The sequence below is a fragment of the Panicum virgatum genome, chromosome 7K (genome assembly GCF_016808335.1).
Source record: "Panicum virgatum strain AP13 chromosome 7K, P.virgatum_v5, whole genome shotgun sequence".
In the NCBI taxonomy this organism is placed as follows: Eukaryota; Viridiplantae; Streptophyta; class Magnoliopsida; order Poales; family Poaceae; genus Panicum; species Panicum virgatum.
Window position 1 is genome coordinate 22,480,344 of NC_053142.1, and position 22,881 is coordinate 22,503,224.

The 22,881-nt window shown below is 42.2% G+C and overlaps 1 protein-coding gene across 3 annotated transcripts; it reads left to right on the plus strand.

Moving 5' to 3' along the window:
- Positions 1 to 55: 55 nt before the first annotated feature.
- On the plus strand, positions 56 to 18,372 carry LOC120640549 (importin beta-like SAD2). 3 transcript variants are annotated; one of them, XM_039916420.1, is made up of 22 exons: positions 56 to 263; positions 3,631 to 3,766; positions 3,845 to 3,929; positions 4,552 to 4,704; positions 4,965 to 5,127; positions 5,214 to 5,398; positions 5,472 to 5,645; positions 6,451 to 6,596; positions 6,705 to 6,828; positions 6,903 to 7,083; positions 9,589 to 9,748; positions 9,835 to 9,876; positions 9,950 to 10,068; positions 10,165 to 10,363; positions 10,691 to 10,822; positions 14,591 to 14,694; positions 14,787 to 14,966; positions 16,352 to 16,491; positions 16,593 to 16,732; positions 16,984 to 17,135; positions 17,532 to 17,655; positions 17,744 to 18,004. In XM_039916420.1, exons 1-22 carry the CDS (start codon positions 174 to 176, stop codon positions 17,893 to 17,895), a joined length of 3,081 nt encoding a protein of 1,026 aa, XP_039772354.1. In that variant the 5' UTR covers positions 56 to 173; the 3' UTR covers positions 17,896 to 18,004. The 3 variants fall into 3 exon arrangements, with proteins under 3 accessions (XP_039772354.1, XP_039772353.1, XP_039772356.1); XM_039916419.1 differs by having other exon boundaries at positions 57 to 263; positions 3,842 to 3,929; positions 17,744 to 18,372; XM_039916422.1 differs by lacking the exon at positions 56 to 263 and having other exon boundaries at positions 3,655 to 3,776; positions 3,842 to 3,929; positions 17,744 to 18,372.
- The last annotated feature ends 4,509 nt before the right edge of the window (positions 18,373 to 22,881 follow it).

A 22,881-nucleotide genomic window follows, 5' to 3' on the forward strand; every position in this document is an offset into this window, starting at 1 on the left:
CTCCCCCCACTCCCACCCCCCTACTCCACCCCCGCGCCGCCTTCGCAGCGGCGGACGCCACGCCCGAGGAGCCCCTAGCTAGCTCGAGGCTCCCCGCCCCGTGCCCCCCGGCGGCGGCGTTTGCGGTCGTCCCGCCAGCCAGCCAGCCGCCCGCCACCGCAGCAGCCGCCAAGATGGATCTGCCGAGCCTGGTGGTCGTGCTGCGCGCGGCGCTCAGCCACGCGCCCGAGGAGCGCAAGGCCGCCGAGGCCAGCCTCGAGCAGGTGAGCCGCTCGCCCCGCCCCGGATCGCGCGCCACTTCCCCCCATGGCTTGCCCGATGCTACTGTTTGATTTGACGTCCACCAGTCTGTCGCGCTCGTGTTGGGGCGTTATCCGGGGGGCTAGGATTGACCGCTGGATTGGATTGGGAGCGCGACTCGTCTGGATTTAGCTGTTGGACCCCAGCTTAATTGAATGATCGTAGCTATGACAACCTTTTTTTTCCCGCTGGATTGCGTTGCCATGCCATGGTGTGATCCATATCGGATTGGATCGCTTCAAATCGGTTAAGGGTTATTGTGTCGGCTTCCAAACTGGATCTCTTGGATTCTGGTATGTCTATGCTTGATGGAATTGCTGCAAACTGCATGTGCGCTCCTGCAGTATTTTTTTTTTCTGTCAGCAATTCAGCATTATTGCCCTGCCAGATCATGAGCACCTCAAAAGTTGGTGGCCTAGCTGCCTGTTCAATAGAATAGACTGGTGTCTCAATGGAATAATGCACCAATTTCGTTTGTACAAGTGGTATATAATTATATTAAATTAGTAATAACTGTTTATTGAACATTGCTGTGGTGAGAGCTTCTGGTTTGCACCTTTCTGTTTAAATGCCCTAGGATTTACTGGTTGGGAGCTGATGAATGTATCTACTTTGTTTCTCTTAAATGAATAGACCAAATGTGTGATGTCATCCTTCCCTTTTAGATTACATGCAAACAGAGGTGACCTTTTCTTAAAGACAGTTTCTGAGTAAAATTGAGTGCATCAGTGAACTATGCAATATAGTTGGATTTGTTAGATCTGTTGCACTGCATTATTCAAAAGAGTGTGCATTTAAACATTACAGCATTCAAATGAACAATCATGTAAGAACAAGTCAATGTCTTGACTGTTTTTTTCTGATAGTTGTGACTTGCTATACCTTGCTTTTATAAAATAGAGGCCTCTACCCTGTTATCTTCTTAACTTTGTATTGGAACTTTAAGTTTGGTCTTGTTTTTTTGTTATAAAATGCCTATACAGAGTCAGTATGACTTCTGAAGTTCATATGTGTTTCTGTAGTCCTGTTCTAGTGTTGGACACAAGGGCGCATCATATCGTGACCTGGGTACGATGATAAGTGAGCAAGGGTTGGGTCGTCACCTGAATGGCGCGCTACATCTACGCCCGGGTGTAGTGAAAAATGAGCAAGGGTCTTCGCACTTCTCTCGACGGGTGCGAAGGGTAAGGAAGCTAGCCGAGCCAACTAGGATTCGTATAGGTAGCTGTAACATAGGGTCCCTAACGGGTAAGTTGCGAGAGCTAGTTGATGCAGCAATTAGGAGGCGTGCAAATATTCTATGCGTTCAGGAGACTAAATGGAAGGGCCAGAAGGCGAAGGAGGTTGAGGATACTGGCTTCAAGCTTTGGTACACGGGAGCAACTCCGGGTAGGAATGGTGTAGGCATCTTGATTGATAGGAGCCTTAAGGATGGAGTCGTAGAGGTTAGAAGGCAAGGCGACCGGATTATCCTAATCCGGTTGGTAGTTGGAGATTCGGTTTTGAATGTGATTAGTGCCTATGCCCCTCAGGTAGGCCTTAGTGAGAGCACCAAGATGTAGTTCTCGGAAGATCTAGATAGCATGGTTAGTACCGTGCCTACCAGCGAGAAACTCTTCATAGGAGGAGATCTCAACGGCCATGTGGGTGCGACTAATGTAGAGTTCGAGCGAGTGCACGGGGGTTTTGGGTATGGTAGCAGGAGTCAAGAGGGGGAGGATGTGTTGAACTTCGCGTTAGCCTACGACTCGTTGATAGCGAATACCGTGTTTAAGAAGAGGGAATCCCATCTTGTGACGTTTCGTAGTGGACAACACTCGAGCCAGATCGACTTTATCCTTGCTAGGAGGAAGGTTAGACGTGATTGCTTAGATTGTAAGGTGATACCTGGGGAGTGTGTTGTCCCTCAACACAAGCTTGTGGTGGCGGACTTTCGTCTTCGGGTACGTGTCCATCGGGACAAACGTGCCAAAATTGCGAGAACAAAGTGGTGGAAGCTTAGAGGGGAAGCGGCACAAGCGTTTAAGGAAATGATGCTAGGTGAAGGGCCTTGGGAAGAAGGAGAAGATGCAGATGACATGTGGCTAAAGATGGCAACATATGTTTGGAAGGTGGCCTCAGAGGTGTTTGGCGTGAGTAGGGGAGGCAAACATGAGGTCACAAGGAATATACAAGGTGAGATCCCTTGGTGTATGCTCTTTGCTGATGATGTGGTGCTAGTTGACAAGAGTAGGGCAGGAGTTAATAGGAAGTTAGAGCTGTGGAGACGCACGTTAGAGTCGAAAGGGTTCAGACTTAGTAGGACCAAGACCGAGTACATGATGTGCGATTTCAGCGCGACTAGGTATGAGGGGGGAGACGTTAGTCTAGATGGGCAAGTTGTGGTTCAGAAGGATACTTTTCGGTATTTAGGATCGGTGCTACAAAAGGATGACGACATTGATGAAGATGTTAGGCATAGAATTTTAGCTGGCTGGTTGAAATGGCGGCAAACTTCTGGCATACTTTGTGACAAGAGGGTGCCACAAAAGCTAAAAGGAAAATTCTATAGGACAGCAATTCGTCCGGCGATATTATACGGTGCTGAATGTTGGCCTACAAAAAGGCGACATGTCTAGCAACTGAGTGTAGCAGAGATGCGGATGTTGCGGTGGTTTTGCGGGCACACAAGGAGGGATAGAGAGTCCGGAACGAAGTTATTCGGGATAGGATCGGGGTGGCACCAATTGAGGAGAAACTTACTCAGCATCGGCTGAGATGGTTTGGACATGTCCAACGAAGGCCTCCTGAGGCGCCGGTGCGTAATGGGGTTCTTAAGCGGGTCGATAATGTAAAGAGGGGTAGAGGTAGACCTAAACTGACGTGTGATGAGTCGGTTAAGAGAGACCTTAAGGATTGGAATATCTCTAAAGAGATAGCTTTGGATAGGAGCGCTTGAAGACTAGCTATCAATGTGCCTGAACCTTGAACTTATTTCTTTCGGGTTTCATCTCTAGCCTACCCCAACTTGCTTGGGAAAAAAAGCTATGTTGTTGTTGTTATTCTAGTGTTGGACACTATAATTTCTTATGCTAAAATCAGCAGCGTAATTTCTGTAGTATTAAATAGTAGTTATGGAGGGAGGATTGAATTGCATGGTGAAATTGATAAGGCAATGACCCTTCGACCCTTCAAATTTCCATGTGGATTCTTTATGAAACTTAGGTTGGACTGCTATCTAATTGATACTAGCCTCTCTATATCTGTCCTATTTTTTTGGAAAATAATGCTGGTGCCATGCTTTACTGATCTTTTTAAGAATCTTGTATTAACATTTTACAATTCTTGCAGCTTCAATACACTCCACAACATTTGGTGAGATTATTGCAAATCATTGTAGATGGAAACTGTGACATGGCCGTGAGACAGGTTGCAAGTATCCATTTCAAGAACTTTGTTGCGAAAAACTGGTCCCCTGTTGATCCTGGTATGTGAAGGTCAGTAGTTGCACACGATTTCTTATGTGTCTTGTGTTAACTTACACCCTTTTCTCGTTCTCTAGAAGAAAAGCAAAAAATACCAGAGACTGACAAATCCATGGTCCGTGAGAATATACTGGGCTTTGTCACGCAACTGCCTCCACTGCTAAGGTATACAACTTACTAACAATCAGCATGGCCTTTTTCTTCATGAACTTCTCATTAGGATCCTCCGGTAACCTTGCGGCAAAGTAGTGTAAAAAACTTCTGTGTATGGACAATCCAACAGGACCAAAGTTTGTGAACAAAATTCTTTTTTTTTGTGCCTGTTAATTTGTAAATTTGTAATATTCATCATCTGTTCAGGAGAACCGATCGTAACATTTTTAGAACTAGCAGATTTGAAAACAATCTGGTTAAAGAATATTGAGTGTGCCTCCTCAGAAGTCGGAACACATGGAACTATGGAAGGCAACTAGGCAAGACACAACTTATAATTCCAGTTATTGCTAGAGGGGTCTTCTAATTTTACAACATTTATTATGGCTTCAGTTTGTACATAGCCTCTGTGAGCATCATATGAAGTGTTCCTTTAATTTGTAATATGATACGGTTGCTTTTGTTGTTTCAAGATCTATTCTGTATATGCTCATATCATTTTGATCTTAACAGTATTATTAAGTCACAGTGTTATATGTTTATTTTATCATGATTTTTTGCAATTCTGCATCCTTGACCTTTTTAAAGAGTTCTTTATGGATAATTGAGATATGTTTCGTGGCTATATCTATAGAGCACAGCTTGGAGAAAGTATCAAGACCTTGATTGTTGTGGATTACCCTGAGCAGTGGCCTAACCTTCTACATTGGGTTACACATAACCTAGAATCACAGGACCAAATTTTTGGAGCTTTGTATGTACTAAGGATTCTTGCCCGGAAATATGAGTAAGTATAAATATACTGCTTTTGCTTTTGTCTATGTGAATTTATCTTTCTTTGTCTTGTGTGAAGCACGCTGATTTGTACTTGAAGCAATATTGTGACTCCTCATTCATGATTTATGCAAAACGAATGACATAAGCATTACTTTGTTCTCAAATGAAATCTGGATGTATGGTGAACGATATCCAAGCAGTGTGATGGTAGCTTGTCTTTTGTTTGTCTGCATTACTACACCATCTTATTTTCCCTTTCATGGTTTAAAGGTTCAAGTCAGAGGAAGAAAGAATACCTTTGTATCAAGTTGTTGAAGAATCTTTCCCTCGTTTGTTGAATATCTTCAGCAAACTTGTACAGATTCCAAATCCTCCAATTGAAGTAGCTGACTTGATCAAGCTGATATGCAAAATATTCTGGTCTTCAATTTATGTATGTTCTTGGCCTTATAGCTTAGCTGTACTTTCTATTTTTTTCCTTAATTACTTGTTGCTGATCCTGTCATGCATTTTATGCAGCTAGAAATTCCTAAACAACTCTTTGATCCAAATGTCTTCAATGCGTGGATGGTTTTGTTCTTGAATTTGTTGGAGAGGCCAGTTCCAGTGGAAGGACAACCATCAGACCCTGATGCTAGAAAATCTTGGGGGTGGTGGAAAGTCAAGAAATGGATTGCCCATATCTTAAACCGTCTATATACTCGGTCTGTATTCAATAGAAATGTTGTTAGGTTAGATAATCTGTAATTTTACTTAGTGTTTGTTCTTTATCAACAGGTTTGCTGATTTGAAGATTCAGAAACCCGAGAGCAAAGCTTTTGCTCAAATGTTTCAAAAGAACTATGCTGGAAAAATTTTGGGATGCCACTTACAGTTGCTCAATGCTATCCGTACAGGCGGCTATCTACCCGATAGAGTTATCAATCTTATTCTTCAATATCTCACCAACAGGTTCGTGTGATGAAAAGGCCCACAGCAGCATGTTGTTCTTGAAAGTAATTTTGCTGGTTTTGTATTGTTCTCATTGCCACTGTCGTTTTGGTTTCTTTTTTTTCTTCTGTATTCTGTAATTAGATCTCACAGGTATCTGCTGTGTTCAGGTCTGTATTTGTTAGGCAATTTAGCAAGCCACTTACTTGATTAGCTTTCTGATGTCACAAATTCTGACCCACCATTAATACTGTTGAATATTTTTCTTGACTGCTATTTCCCTAGTGCGCTGTATATGGATTTGTTGCACAAACAGCTTATGTGCAAATATTTGCTCTCCACCAAGGGCAAGAGTGGAATTTGGTCCTCCCTCGCTCCAATATATATACCTTTGAGGGTCCGGAGCAAGGAGGAAAGCTCATTTCTACAGCCTTATTCTCTCATTCTTTATCTCTCTTTCTCTTTGCGTGGGATCCAGTCATCCGCCCTGGGAAGCATGTCGGGTGAAGCCTTAGGGCATACCTGTTTGGAACAACCTTTTCCATTGTTGCAACATCATTATACTGAACTCAGGGGAAATGTTATATCTAACTGATAATATATTCATCTTAGGGAAACTAATTTGAGTTTTTTTTATAATAATAACTAATTTGAGCTTGATCTCTATCACTTTGTACATTGCATTTTTCATGCCACAATTATTGTGGGTGTGGGTGTGGGTGGGTGGGTTCTGTACTTCCTGTGTCCTTCATGTGATAATTAGTTTCGTAGTTTTTGAAATTTATGGCATCTGTCTATAAATAATGGGATATGTTGTTTATTGCAGTGTTACAAAGAACAGCATGTATCAACTGATGCAGCCGCAAATGGACATCATTATGTTTGAGATAATATTTCCACTATTGTGCTTCAATGACAATGATCAAATGTTGTGGGATGAAGATCCTCATGAATATGTCCGGAAAGGCTATGGTGACTTCTATTATCTCCTAAGCAGTCTTTTTCTGCATGTCAGCTCCACGTTCAGGCTTTTTTTTATTATATTAACCTACAATGCTGCTTCGTTTATTTTTTCTACAGATATTATTGAAGATTTGTATAGTCCTCGAACAGCTGCCATGGACTTTGTGAATGAACTTGTAAGAAAACGGGGAAAGGGCAACCTGCAAAAGTTTATACATTTTATTGTGGGAATATTTATGAGGTATGGCTTAGTCATTATTGTCATGAATACTGTGTCCATAGGCCATCTTATCTAATTCAAGATAACATTTGCAGGTATGACGAGGCATCTATTGAATTGAAGCCATATCGCCAAAAAGATGGTGCCCTTCTTGCCATTGGGACGTTATATGATAGGTTGAAGCAAACTGATCCATATAAGGGTGAGCTGGAGCGGATGTTGGTTCAGCATGTATTTCCAGAGTTTAGTAGTCATGTTGGACACTTGCGAGCAAAGGTAGTGCCCTCAACCTAACTAGTAGTTCCACCATTTTTCTTGCAAGCTAACTTACTTTGTTGTATATCCAAAAGCATCTGACGTCACAAGTTTGTTGTTACATTTCTTTTTGACAAATCTAAATGGTTTTAAACATATATTATCAATTTTGAGAAAGGCTTGCTTATGCATACCAAGTGATGCTTATCTTGGATGAGCGTTTGTCCTTGGGTGTATGATTGCTACTGAACAAGTACAACATATTTGAATAGTTTTCTTCTGCTCTCTGTTTTTGTACTTGCCTTTGTCATAGACTTGGTCTTGTTTTTGAAGTGTGCCATATTGAATCCAGTATTAATATGCATTATGTGCATGATTCATTCGTCTTTGTATGCATTTAACCATACTTTACTAGAGCTGGTAAGCTTGTGTATAGTGATTGGCATTTTTGCTGTATGGTATTGTATTTCTGGATTTCAATGGAGAAGGTTATTTGTAGCTTGGCCAATCATACGATGTTAAATACTGGTAGTTGCATTTACACGATTTTCTGGATAAATGTCCTACCTCTTAGTTAGGAGCTTAGGATTAGCCTGTCTGTTAGATAATTACCATGCTCTGGCTTAACCATTTCATGCTATTAGTAGTAGTAGCTCTAGCTCTTTTGACCAGCCATGGCTTGCCACTTGAATTTGGGCGGCAATGACTGGTGCATATAGCAGCAGCTGCAAGTGGCAGCAAGGTAGCAGTAGCAGTAGTAGTAGCAGTAGCAAGTAGCGGTAGAGGCTGCATTACACTATAGCCATACCTTGTATCTTGATTCACCTTTTTGACTGGCTGTGAATTTATGGAGAGCAGCTGCAGCTCGGCAGGTCAAGCAGCTCCACTTCTTGTGTGCTCTTCCTGGGTTCTTTTTCTTCCTCTTATCTTGCTCATCTTCCACCTGCAAAGTGTGTGTGAGTGTGTGAGTGTGAGGGATTGCCAACACTGTCGCAGTTAGAAATTGCTGTTTTTTCTAGCACCCTAGACCAATTTCATTAATGTTCTTAGAATGAAAGATATGATGATTGGAATATGCCAACTTTTGCTCAAGTTTGGGATAAGAAGCTGCATTGTTGTGCACTATAACTTTTTCTTGTAAAAAAACTAAAGTTACTTTGACATTATGCATCCGTTTTATTCAAGTACATCCTATTATACTTTATCAGTCCATTCCTGCTTTGTAGTTTGAGAAAATTCCCTATATGCTATCAAAATTTATCGTCATCCCTTACGTGCCATCGAAAATTTAGCAATCCCTTCAGGGCCATCGACTATTGATTTTTCATACCCTATATGCCATTCTGTTAAATATCCCCGTTAACGTCTCCGTCGTACCTTCAGCTCCGTCAGCACCACCACAGCGTCGAAACCACATCCACAGCGGCCCAGCCGAGCATGCCAGTTGCATCCACACCATCATGCTCAGAGTCTGCGCAGAGGTCCTCTAAATCCCCGTGGTTCCCTTTCCCTGACGGATGTATATGGGCATCGCTTTCTACTTCCTCTTCCAATCTTTCTTCTTCAATTTCTATAGCTAGATTTCGCATTGCCGGATCCTGACCTCACCACGCTGCCCCTCTAGGTTCCACCAGGGAGCAGCTGGTGGGCGAGTGATTCGCGTTGGGGGCACTGATCTGCGCACCCGGGGGAGCAGCCTGCGAATGACGGGCAGCACGTACGGCAGCCAAATGCATGCACAGGTGCAAGAGATGGCGACCGCGTGGGCACAGGATGGCGCTGTGAAGCCCCGAGATGAAGGTGGTCATGATCCATGCCACCAGCCATGCATGATGAGTGAACCGTGGACTATGGGAGCGTTTGCGCTGGCGCGTGCATGTCACTGCCGACGCTACATCTGCTCGAATCCATGTCGCCACGGCATCCTCTGTAACTATAGACGAATCCCCTCGGCGGGCAGCTCCCAATGCATGCTCTCGGCAAGCTGCAGTGCCTCGACATACAGGGCACTTGAGCTGGTAAGGCAGCTCAAGCTAGTGGACATTTCCACAAGCAACCTTGCCAGCATCTCTCAACAAGAAGAGGAAGATGCAGGAGCTTAGGATTTCGTCAAACAAGCTCTCAGTAATAACATGAAACGATGCGATGGTGCTTGATGCCTGAAAAGCAAGGAAGAAGTGACACCACAGTTCTATCAATGGTGAAAGCGTAACGAGCATAGACTATAGAGGGCACTCTGCCAAGTAGCTCAAACTGTGATGAAAAGTAATGGAATGGCATATAGGGGAGGAAATTAAAACAGTGGCATTAAAAGGATGGTTAAACTTTCAATGGCACATAAGGGATGGCTATAATTTTCAATGGCATACATGGAATTTTCTCTTTTAGTTTTAGTCCTGTGTGCTTGCATATGTGTTTTCTTATTACCTTTTTCTATATTTTTATTCTATTTTGATTCTTTAATACTTGTTTTCCATTTGGTATACTTCCAAATGGTCTCAAACTGATATATTATATGAGTATTAGGCAGCATGGGTTGCTGGACAGTATGCACACATCAAGTTCTCAGACAAGAACAACTTTCGCAAAGCTATGCATTGTGTTATAGCTGGTATGCGTGATGCTGAACTTCCTGTCCGAGTTGATTCAGTGTTTGCCCTCCGTTCTTTTGTTGAAGCATGCACAGGCAAGATTTATTTGAATTTATAGTTCCATAGTCAATTCTTGATTTAGTGCTTTAGTTCATTAACCAAAAATAGTTTTGTTCTGCAGATCTGGATGAGATCCGGCCGATACTTCCTCAACTTCTCGATGGTATTCACTGAAACCACTTTTCTCAAACTTGTTTCTGATGGTGGGTTTAATAGTTTGCTTGTTTCTGTTGCAGAGTTTTTTAAGCTTATGAGTGAAGTTGAGAATGAGGACCTTGTCTTCACCCTTGAGACAATTGTCGACAGATTTGGTGAAGAGATGGCACCATATGCACTTGGCTTATGCCAGAGTCTGGTACGCAGCATAAACTTTATTTTCCTTTTCTAATTCTCTCTATGTAATATATGGTTATGTGTATTCCATATAACTTCGTGCTTACTATTTTGATAGGCCGCTGCATTCTGGAGATGCATGGCTAGTTCAGAAGCTGATGAGGAAGCCGAGGATACTAGCGCTTTAGCTGCTGTTGGTTGCTTACGTGCCATAAGCACCATCCTTGAGTCCATTAGCAGTCTTCCTCATCTTTATATCCAAATAGAACACACCCTGTTGCCTATATTGCGCAAGATGTTGACTTCAGATGGTCAAGGTACCTTAAGGATCACAGATATGGAGATATTTACACTTGAGACCACATATATTGTTCAATTTTTACTTTTTGCAAATACATTTAGATTTAGGCATTGTTATTTTGAGCTCGTGCTTTTTGTTTAAACTAGAGTGATAGATCTTTGAAGATGCTGGATGCTTGTAGGAAGTCTAATTAGTTTCTGCCCCCTAACATTGGGATGTATGGCAGAACCAATTATCTTAAGTTATTAGGAGATAAAGTATTTGTGTTAATATCAGTTTTTATTGAATCAATTTGGACCTTCATCCTCCATGTTCCCCTCATACACTCGAGTTTATATAACAGATGTCTATGAAGAGGTTCTGGAAATAGTCTCCTATATGACGTTTTACTCACCATCAATTTCATTGGACATGTGGAGCTTGTGGCCATTGATAATGGAGGCCCTTAATGATTGGGCCATAGATTTCTTCGAGAGTAAGTCTACTTTTGAATGGCAAGCTGTTAAATTGGGCACATTTTGAAAATTTGCTTTTGATCATGCATATTTCTTGTTCTGTTGTATGGCCTCCTATTTTACTGTTGTCTTTCAGTCTTTGTCTACTTGTCTGTACATATAATTGTAATTGAAAAATTGTTCATTGGCTAAATTAATATCTGAACCTTATTGTTGACTTCTATCAACCATTTTGCCATTTTTGTTCATATTTGCAAATTCAATTGTGTTGTGCTGGATCTTTGCCCATTATCATTTGACTATTTGCACCCTTATATTTTGCGAACAGTGCAAATAGGCAAATGGCGTTGGCCCTTGAGAACCGTCACTTGAAAAATTGAAATGTTCATCAATTTGTTTAGTGTTTTTTTTGGCTCAGTAACAACAGCAGTATTGCATACCCAATGTCCTGCATATTAGCTGTAAGAGTAAATTGAGTATTTTCCTGAAAATTTGTTGGTTTCCACATTTTGACTTGGCATATTCAGGCTAGCAGAGATGGCTTTGGATATTGAATGGAAATATTGTCGAGATATTATTGAGCAACTGAAACTATCTTAAACAATGAGATTAGACAAACGTTGCTAGCAAATAGTAAATGATTGAACTGTAATTATGACAGACAAGGCCATTGTAGTAATTTACAATCCCTAATTCCTTATGCCCAGTTTATTTGCACAATGATACTTTTGTTTGATATATAACATCATTTGTCACTGAAGTATGTAATGTTTATTTAATGGGATGCCTGTCTACATCTGTTCAACAACAACAACATAACTTTTTTTCTCAAGCAAGTTGGGGTAGGCTAGAGATGAAACCTGAAAGAAATAAGTTTAAGGTTCAGGCACATTGATAGCTAGTCTCCAAGCGCTCCTATCCAAAGCTATCTCTTTAGAGATATTCCAATCCTTAAGGTCTCTCTTAACCGACTCATCCCACGTCAGTTTAGGTCTACTTCTACACCTCTTTACATTATCGACCCGCTCAAGAGCCCCATTACGCACCGGCGCCTCAGGAGGCCTTTGTTGGACATGTCCAAACCATCTCAGTCGATGCTGGATAAGTTTCTCCTCAATTGGTGCCACCCTGACCCTATCCCGAATAATTTCGTTCTGAACTCTATCCCTCCTTGTGCGCCCGCAAAACCACCGCAACATCCGCATCTCTGCTACACTCAGTTGCTGGACATGTCTTTTTGTAGGCCAACATTCAGCACCGTATAACATCGCCGGACGAATTGCTGTTCTATAGCATTTGCCTTTTAGCTTTTGTGGCACCCTCTTGTCACAAAGGATGCCAGAAGCTTGCCGCCATTTCAACCAGTCCGCTGAAATTCTATGCCTAATATCTTCATCAATGTCGCCATCCTTTTGTAGCACCGATCCTAAATACCGAAAAGTATCCTTCTGGACCACCACCTGCCCATCTAGACTAACGTCTCCCCCCTCATGCCTAGTCGCGCTGAAATCGCACATCATGTACTCGGTCTTGGTCCTACTAAGTCTGAACCCTTTCGACTCTAACATGCGTCTCCTCAGCTCTAACTTCCTATTAACCCCTGCCCTACTCTCGTCAACTAGCACCACATCATCAGCAAAGAGCATACACCAAGGGATCTCACCTTGCATATCCCTTGTGACCTCATCCATCACTAAAGCAAATAAATAAGGGCTCAATGTTGACCCCTGATGTAGGCTTATGTTAATATAAAAGTCAGTGGTGTTACCATCACATGTGCGGACAAACATCGTCGCATCCTTGTACATATCCTTAATGAGGGTAATGTACTTAGTTGGGACTTTGTGCTTCTCCAAGACCCACCACATGATATTTCTCGGTACTTTGTCATATGCCTTCTCAAGGTCAATGAAGACCATGTGCAAGTCCTTCTGCTCCCTATATCTCTCCATCAATTGTCGTATTAAGAAAATCGCCTCCATGGATGACTTTACAGGCATGAACCCAAATTGGTTTTGGGTCACACTTGTCACTCTTCTTAGGCGATGCTTGATAACCCTCTCCCAAAACTTCATCGTATGGCTCATCAACTTAATCCCACGGTAGTTAGTACAACTTTGAACATCGCCCTTGTTTTTGAAGATAGGTACTAATATACTTCTCCTTCATTCTTCCGGCATCTTGTTTGACAAATGAGATTAAAAAGCTTAGTTAACCATACTATTGCTCTATCTCCTAGGCATCTTCACACCTCAATGGGGATACCATCAGGGCCCATCGCTTTACCTCCCTTCATCCTCTTCAAAGCCTCCCGATCTCTACCTCCTGAATTCTCCTCACAAAACGTCTGTTGGTATCGTTAAAAGAGTCATCTAACTCAAGGGTAGGACCCTCACTCTCCCCATTAAACAACTTGTCGAAGTACTCTCTCCATCTATCCATGATCTCCTCATCCTTCACTAGCAGCCGATCTGTCCCATCCTTAATGCATTTGATTTGGTTGATGTCCCTTTGTCTTCCGCTCGCGAATCCTAGCCATCTTATAAATGTCTTTCTCCCCTAATTTCGTGTCTAGCCGCTGATACAGGTCATCATACGTCTTACCCTTTACTACACTCACAGCTCGCTTTGCAACTCCCTTCGCTAATTTATAGCACTCGATGTTGGCTGCACTCTTGTCAAGGTGGAGGCGCTTGAAACACTCCTTCTCCTTAATAGCCCTTTGCACCTCGTCGTTCCACCACCAGGTATCTTTCCCCTCCTATTTGCCTCCCCTACTCACGCCAAACACCTCTGAGGCCACCTTCCGAACACATGTTGCCATCTTTAGCCACATATCATCTGCGTCTCCTTCTTCTTCCCAAGGCCCCTCACCTAGCATCCTTTCCTTAAGCGCTTGTGCCGCTTCTCCTCTAAGCTTCCACCACTTTGTTCTCGCAATCTTGGCACGTTTGTCCCGGTGGACACGTACCCGAAGACGAAAGTCCGCCACCACAAGATTGTGTTGAGGGACAACACACTCCCCAGGTATCACCTTACAATCTAAGCAATCACGTCTATCCTCCCTCCTAGCAAGGATAAAGTCGATCTGGCTCGAGTGTTGTCCACTACGAAACGTCACAAGATGAGATTCCCTCTTTTTAAACACGGTATTCGCTATCAACAAGTCGTAGGCTAACGCGAAGTTCAACACATCCTCCCCCTCTTGACTCCTGCTACCATACCCAAAACTCCCGTGCACTCGCTCGAACCCTACATTAGTCGCACCCACATGGCCGTTGAGATCTCATCCTATGAAGAGTTTCTCGCTGGTAGGCACGGTACTAACCATGCAATCTAGATCTTCCCAGAACTGCATCTTGGTGCTCTCACTAAGGCCTACCTGAGGGGCATAGGCACTGATCACATTCAAAACCGAATCTCCAACTACCAACCGGATTAGGATAATCCGGTCGCCTTGCCTTCTAACCTCTACGACTCCATCCTTAAGGCTCCTATCAATCAAGATGCCTACACCGTTCCTATCCGGAGTTGCTCTCGCCTGTCTACATCTGTTAAGGTAGCATATTTGTTTGTAACAGAAGGGCTTGTACTGGACAATAGATTGCAAAAGCCCCCTCTACAATTCAATTTGAATGAGAATATGTTTTCAGGAAACCTGGATATAGTATTGCCATGTAACTAACATCTTACTGGATTTTGAAATGAGAACTTGAGAGTTCAACCTCTTGCTCTATTTTTGGCGTCTTTTCACTGCTCAAATTCATATGTTCTTTGTTTATGAGCAGATATTCTTGTCCCATTAGACAACTATGTTTCCCGGGGCACCGAACATTTTCTTACATGCAAAGATCCTGACTACCAACATAGCTTATGGAAAGCACTATCATCTGTGAGTTTGCTTTATATTCACTAATTAAATACACACATTCATTAAATTTCAAGTGCCTTTGGTTCTTATGGTTGAATATCTATACTTTTTAGATTATGGCAGATCAAAACATGGAAGATTCTGATATTGTACCTGCACCGAAGCTCATTGAAGTGTTTTTCCAAAACTGCAAAGGCCAAGTAGATCATTGGGTTGAGCCGTATCTCAGGCTTACAATTGATCGGTTGCGTCGAACGGAGAAGCCATATCTGAAAAGTCTCCTTTTACAAGCGGTAAGAAACACAACTTGCCCTTCCCCATTTGTTCTAATCATGCTAATCCTAGTCAGTCATAATGCCTGATTGTTGTAAAGCTGCTGGCACTTCTTATCGCTTTTTTTTCATTTTTTTTAAGATTTTAAGTATCAGTTGCTGAATTACTGTGTACATAGGTAGATTATTATAGAAAGTCGTTATGGTAGCACTTCTGTTTTCCATGTTGCCAAATCAGCACTCGAATTTCCTTGTTGCCTCCATTTTGGCCCATATATCAAACAAAAAAGGTCATCAAATAGCTTACTATTTTCTTGGTTAGGTCCATTCTGAACTCTGCCTATATCTCATCAGTGCTTGCTTCTTGGGTTGTTATAAATGTATTTTCTGAGGATGCGTTCACTTTCTTGTTTGTCCCGTGGTGAGCTAGTGTTCCATCGTCCTTGCATTCCCCTCTTTAGATAGAACCACGGCCCCCTGAAGGCATAAAGAGACCTTTTCTACCCTTTGAAACCAACACCTCCAAATTCACACTTTGCTTCAGATTCAAGGAGCTCTGTCTACCTGCCCTCCAGAGCCTTGTCCTGCACTCCTGCTATAAGGTACATAGATACTATGTACCAAGACATAGGAATCCAAATATAATAGGACAGTGGAACTAGCATTATTGATAACTGCAGAATAAAGCAAGTGGTACGAGAGCAACAGCCCCTATATCTTTTTTTGTGCCCATCACATATTTCTTGCAGCAGCAACACCAACAGAGCCTTTTACTTCCAGGCAAGCTGGAGTTGGCTAGAGATGAAACCCAACATTATCTGCAAACAAATAGGAAAAGAAGGGGAAAATTATCAGTTGTTTTAGGAAGTTTAAGCTCAAATGTATTTTTCATACATATGATACAACAAGCTCTTCAGATTTAGGTGGTGTTCAACTGGCATCTTATCTCGGTGATATTTTTGGTTAAGTTTTCTGCCATAGCTTGTGTTTGAAGTTATCAATACTCTTCTAACACTATGTACTGTATTCTGTTCTGTGTCAATGCTATATTCACTATGTACCAGGACATATGACTTTCCAATTGACAAGGGTCTTCATTTGTATTTATAAATCTGAGATAGTTATGATTACAGTGCAATATCTTAGGTTGCAGTAAGCAATAAGCAATATATGTTTATGAATTCCAGTATCATCAGCGGACAGATCTTGTCTTCCGTTTTGCATGAGAGAACTCATATCCTGTGATAGCTGTGTTCCTGCTGATCCCTTTATCTTTGAATCAATATTGCTAGTTTCCCTAATCCTATGATAATTTGAATTCTTGTATCTTGTAATGTAACAGTCTATCATGCAGCTCACACTGTTTAACAATTACATACACCTAATCTTGTCCATGCCAATTGCAGATAGCTAACACGCTGTACTACAATCCTTCACTAGCACTTCAAAAGTTACATACACTTGGAGTTGCAACAGAAATTTTCAATCTTTGGTTTGTAATGTTACAACAAGTCAAAAGGAGCGGCCAGCGAGCTAACTTCAAGAGGTAAGTTTTTCTATCTCATGTTATCTTCGCAAGGTTATGCCTTCTGTATTTATATTCAATAGTGACTCAAAAATGTTTCTTTTGTTTTTTTGTTTTTGCAGAGAGTATGCTAAGAAAGTCTGCTGCTTAGGATTGACTTCACTTATTGGCCTTCCAGCTAGTCACGTTCCAGGAGAAGCTCTAGAAAGGATTTTCAAATCAACGCTAGAGCTGCTTGTGGCTTACAAGGATCAAGTTGCAGGTGCACTTTACTCTTGTTTATTGTAATGATTTTGAACACTTCAAAAAGTAATATGTGCTTCTAACACTTTAAACAGCAGGCTGAATTAATCAACCTCCAGTAGAGTTTTGATCCCCTTGCTAATCACATCATGTTTTTTTCGCCAGTGTATTTTTCACCTTTATTTTACCTTTTGCTGTGATATCTTAGTGGTGAAGTGTGTGCACTTTAAATCCTTCTGTTGAATCTTGATCTTTTGCATTAATAAGCAGAATCTAAGAGGCAAAATGAAGCTGCTGCTGAAGATTTGGATGGCTTTGACGCTGATGAAGAAGAAGAGGAAGTTGAGTCTGATAAGGAGATGGGTCTTGATGATGAAGATGGTGATGGAGCTAATAATTTCAACCCTGAGAGTTTTGCGGAGGTTTGTACCATGATCTTGACATATGGATTGTATTTTTAGTATATTTTGGTATCATTGTCTCCTTTTTCCTTGAGGTTAACATTGTCCAAAAATAACGTGTAATAAGAGCCAATAAAAAAAAAATTAGAATCATACTTCATTTTCATTGATGGAAATCTCCTTTTTGAATGAACTGCAGTATGCATTTTGTTAACATATTTGACTAATATATTGAGGACAGTTGCAGTTGACAAGTAGATTGGTATGAATCTGAGTAGAATATCATTCTCTAAGCAGAATTTTTGGTAGTAAGAACCTGAAAGGCTTTATAGAGAATATGTGAAAATTATTTTTTTTGAATATTCCTTATTATTTAGTTGCCTCCTGTGCATACTGTTTATGCTTTCCATAATTCAGGTGAGAGGTTTCCACCGAGAAGATTCAGAAGATGATTCTGATGATGAATTTAGCGATGATGAAGAGCTACAGACACCAATAGATGAGGTGGACCCATTTATATTCTTTGTAGAAACTATCCAGGGTAAGGGGAATTTTATGTACGAGTTCATTCTTATGGAAACATTCCTGTTTCCCAAGTTGCCTGACTAGGTTGTGATCCCTTGATACAGCTTTGCAAGCATCAGATCCAGGTAGGTTCCAGAACCTTATGCAGACTTTGGATTTCCACTACCAGGCCCTTGCTAGTGGTGTAGCTCAGCATGCCGAGGAACGAAAAACTGAAATCGCAAAAGAGAAGTTGGAGAAGACAAATGCACAGTGATTACTTGTAGCATGGTCGGGTCATGTCTTCAGTTTTGCCGATGCCTGGGACTGGCACGGGGCCAGTAACCTGTGATCTGGTGATAGCAGGTGAGGTTTTTTTTTTTTTTTTTTTGCTGCCATGGCCTACATGCTTTTGATAGGCCAGTTTTGAGGCACACTATTCTATGGAGAGAAGTGGATGGCAATCGTAGCGAGAGTTTATTGGAGTTCGTTTCTTGAGTGGGTATTGGGGGGGGGGGGGGGGGGGGGGTTAATATATCTGTGAACGCTTGTGTTGACGCTGTTTTGGGTCAAGAGTCGTGTCACCATTTTGTTGGTGAGCCCTTCGGGATGATACCGTGAACACACCCCAAGGTCGCCCCGTCTGTAGTTTTGGGAGTCCGGTGTAGAGTGTATATGATTTGGGCAATTGTTGACTAGCTACAAGTCCGATGGTTCATATATGGTTTCCTTTTCAGAGGACATTGAATCAAAATTTTGGCTGTCTTCTTTTAACATTGCTTAAGCTTGCTTGTACGTCTGTATCCTTTTTTTTTAACAAATGAAAATGAAAGTAAAAGCTGACACTGCAGCTGGTCACCTATTCGCATCCAATCTAACGGTTATGCTCTATTGTGACTGAATCACCTGGTCCCGTGCCTTCTGCTGCTAGCTTCTCCTGTATGGACATCGTCGTTGTGAAATGGTTGCACGACGGACAACACATTCGCTCGAATGGCCACCACATGCAGCCGTGTTTAGATTAAAAAAATTACTCTAAAACAGGGATGCTACTTTAACCATCAGCTAATTATAAATTAATTAGTCTTGTTAGATTCATCTCGCGATTTACATTCCATCCGTGAAAAATTTTATAAATAGATTTATTTAATACTCCGAAATAGCAAGATTTTTTTCCAATTTTTTTTGCCAAAACATCTAAACACGGCTTAGCCGTTGCATCTGTATACACGATGGACGCTTGGTGCAATCTGTGTACAGTCGGATTTCTGTTGGGCTGCTGTTCCCAATCCCAATTGATCTGGAGGATTCCTATACATTTTTATTAATACATCTTCTATTATTTGAGATGCGTGCAATACTATTGGATGGCTGGATGGCTGGGATGATATGTGAGAGCAGGTGCGCGTGGCATGCACAGCACGAAGTGCCCGCGCGGGAGCAGGCTGGTAGGGCAGCAGGTTGGAGACATGTGTCGCGACCCAATAGGAGGGTGTGGTCTCTTAAACCATACATCCAATTTTAATTCAATTTAAACCATAGTATTCTTTAGAATTAATGCAACAAAATGAGATCCAATATATTATCTTAAATTTTAATTTTAAATATTTCAACATTTCAATATACTAGTTCAACATTTTTAATATATTACCTCAACATTTATAATAAGTTGTTTCAATATTTTTTTATAAATGTTGAATTAGTTTTTTTAAATGTTGATCTAGTTATGACAATAATGTTGAATCTGTTATTTCAAGCTAAGAAAAAAATAAAACGAAGTATAAATAGAAAATCAAAGTACATGGCTTGAGCCTCCGCTGCAACAGACGATCGTCAGTGTGACTTGTGCTTGTGCGTGCACGCTGTTGTGTCCAGTGGGCCGGTGCTGGGCTGTAGTGGGCTTTGCAATTCCGCGAGTTTCTATGGCAGGGAAGATGGATAGGACCCCCCAACGATCTGAGCTCTTCTAGCCCTCCTCTGCTCTACTTAAACCAGTGCAGAAGCAGCATAGCTCGAGGATGAGGAGGGGTCGGCTAGAATCCATCATCCAGCATGGGCGGTGCCAAGATGGCTTCTTCCGGTGAAGATGCGTTTGGTAAAGAGGGATTTACCAGAACGGGAGACGGCGTAAGGTTGCGGCTGATGACGTCAATAAATTCCATCCACGTAGGCACAACGAGTTCTCTCCACCAAGCAATACCATTGATATGGGGTTCTCTTCAATTTGAAAGAAGTGATCCATACCTTCTCATCGATCCTCTACTGTATCCCATGCGTCCAAGCACATGTTTTACCTGTGCACCGCTGCAAAGGGATCGGCGCTTCCGGTACAAGTTGGATGCGGAACTACAGAACTTGTGTGGTACTGCCATTGTTGAGGGGACATGGATGATTGGATTTGGTGGATGAAATTTGATTTAAGTTCATTGGAATAGAGGGTGGGATTTTGTGAATCGATCTAAGCAAACACAGGGGAAATAATTGGTGATGCAAATATTCGCAAAATGTAAGGCTCTATATACCAAATAATATGGCTCATTTATTGGATACTCAAGGTATAAGCTAACTTCACTATTACAGGTCAAACCCGTGGTGATAGACTTTCACGGCCGGTTCGTGAGTAGGTGGTTGTAGTAACAGTTGAAACTGACGGTTAAATTTTGTATTGCGCCAGTTTCAGATACGAACCGGCTGTGAAAACTCAAATAAATCAACCATGAGCTAGCGGTAAAAATCATGATAGCCCTAAGCCACGGGCTGATGGTGAAAATGGTATAAAGCCCTCCTCCCCTTCTCCTTCTAGTCGACGCCACCACTTAACACTATTTTTGCAGCCATTTTGTGAGGAACCAGCCCAAGTTGATCCCGTTTAATCAAGTCATCATCCATTGATCAACTAGATTAAAAGGACCAACCCCGGTAGTCCTTGAAATGTGTCATGAGCACCGCCCAGGATTTAAACACACTCCACTCGCACAATATGTGGACACTATCACACAAGCACAACCGTACATATAGTTTAGATTACATAAAACAGGCTTGATACAAGAACATCATGTCTTTAGAGTTTTGAAGCGGAAAGTTTTACGTCGCGCTCATTCCATACATAGTACAAAATAAGAAGATTAACACTATATGCCGATAGTGCCCTTCCAATAGACACCGGCCATCTACTCCGCGGGGTAGAAGTACCCAAAGACGGCATCCGACTGCGTCTCACCTGCAACAACTTTAACGATAGCACCATGAGTACAAATGGTACTCGCAGATCTTATCCAATATGGGTATATACTTGCCCGACCTCAAGGAGAATGCATCTGGTTAGTAGCAAGGATAGGTCATGGTATTTAATTTTTGCATAAAAGCATCTAACTTTGATCAAGTTGTAATAAGCAAAAGACATGACATCTATGATCTATATAACATACATCAATATTTGCATAAGTAAGTGATCATAATTCATAAGCTCAATCTTCCATGAACTTCTTGAAACTCTACATTGGAGCGAACATCAGAGGGCGTGCTCATGACCGAGAGCGCGGCTATTGCAATAGATTAATAACCCTGCAGGGGTGTACAACCTTTCCCACACGAGAACAAGACCAACGACCATACCCACGGCCAAGGATAAGTGTTGATTCATGCCTCAACCTTTCACACAAACACAACCGGCTATGAGCGAACGGTCGGGAAGGACAAGTGCACCGAAACCGCCGATCACACTCCATCACAACTCGCACCGAATCCGATCAAAGCAAGGTGTGACTCATGCTAATTAGCTTACCATCCCATCATTAAGCATGTGGTTTGTACGAAAAAGTGCTCAAGAGACCGGCGACCAAAGAGACGGCCCTTAACCTACTCAAGCAAGTCTAACCATTTGAGCTCCATCCCAACATGGCCCTACAATACTCGCCCAAGTCCGAATCATTCTTCATAATTGCTCATCTTTTATCCATTCTTGACTAATCATGTAAAATTAAACATACATCCTATAGCTCGCGAGTGGTGGTGCCCTTACTAACTCTCGTCTTGTACCGAAGCTAAGCATGGTTAAGCATATAATTCGTGACACCTAACAAACATACTCAACTATGAGGGAATATCCTAAGCAAGGTTGGTAATGCATCAATTAGGTTCTAAGCAAATAAGGATACATATAGTAACTCATGCACAATCAAGACACATATACTTCATTGATCCAAAATAGGGTGTAAGAGATGCATAGGTGCCTGTCTTGATTCACAACGGAAGTATCGTCTCCCATGATCTCCGGCTCAACCTCCTCTTGCTCCGGCGTCACGGTCTCTACACGAGTGCAATGATGCTTGATAAATAACTATGCCATGAATGATTGCAATGATATGCAAATGATATGAGAAAGTTTGCGCTAACGATTCAAAACTATGCTAAAAGAGGCTAGACATATAGTACATATGTGTATTAGGCATGGGTAAGTGCAATGCAATTAAACAACTAAAAGTGGGATGTGTTCTATGGGCGCCCTAATACTCTGGATATGTGTCCGGATAGTCCGGACAGCTAAACCCCGAAAACTCCGGGTATAAGCCCGAAAACTCCGGGTTGCCCGGATACCCCAGGTATAGCCCCCGGATACTCCAGGTTTTTCTGCATTTCTTTGTGTAGAAAAGGGAAAATGACCATTGTCGGTGATTCCGGCCACGGTTTGAGGTGGGGTTTGTTCCTAGAGGTTCTTGGGAGTGTGGGGAGTCTATCTTGGTATTTAAAATATGCATGCATTAGGTTTTCAAAGCTCTAGGTCATCCATGGTGAAAATTCTCTAGAGGGCTTCATGGCTTCCAAATCTAGGGCAATGGGAGTAGATCGGGGATGGAATAAGCTCACCGGCGATGAGTGGAACAACGGCAAGGGCTTCAAGATGGGGGTAGAGGACTTGGTGAAGCTCGAGCTCGTTCTCCTTGCTTGAAGCTTGAGGAAGAGGAAGAAGATGGAGGGAGAAGCTTGAGGAAGCTCCTAGCTCCAAGGAAGAAGATGAAGTCGAGGTGGTGCAGCTCCTCGGCGTCGATCTTTGGCGTAGCTCTGGCGAGGTGGAGGGGCTTCAATGGTGGAGGAGAGTGTGGTGGAGCTCCTCCATGGCTTGTGTGTGTGTGTGATTTAGAGAGAGTGAGTTGTGGAGTGAATGGGAGTGAGAGAGAGAGAGAGGACTAGGAGGGTGCCCTGGTGTAGGTGAGGCTCGGGCTGACGCATGGGCCCGAGTGGTGTACGTGGCGTCGAAGTTCTG

Excerpts from the sequence above, each read along its gene's own strand:
- LOC120640549 (XM_039916419.1), top strand. The coding sequence starts at position 174 with ATGGATCTGCCGAGCCTGGTGGTCGTGCTGCGCGCGGCGCTCAGCCAC. Across the intron at positions 5,128-5,213 it reads TATTCTGGTCTTCAATTTAT|CTAGAAATTCCTAAACAACT; the intron begins GTATGTTCTTGG and ends CATTTTATGCAG. Across the intron at positions 16,733-16,983 it reads TTACAAGGATCAAGTTGCAG|AATCTAAGAGGCAAAATGAA; the intron begins GTGCACTTTACT and ends ATTAATAAGCAG.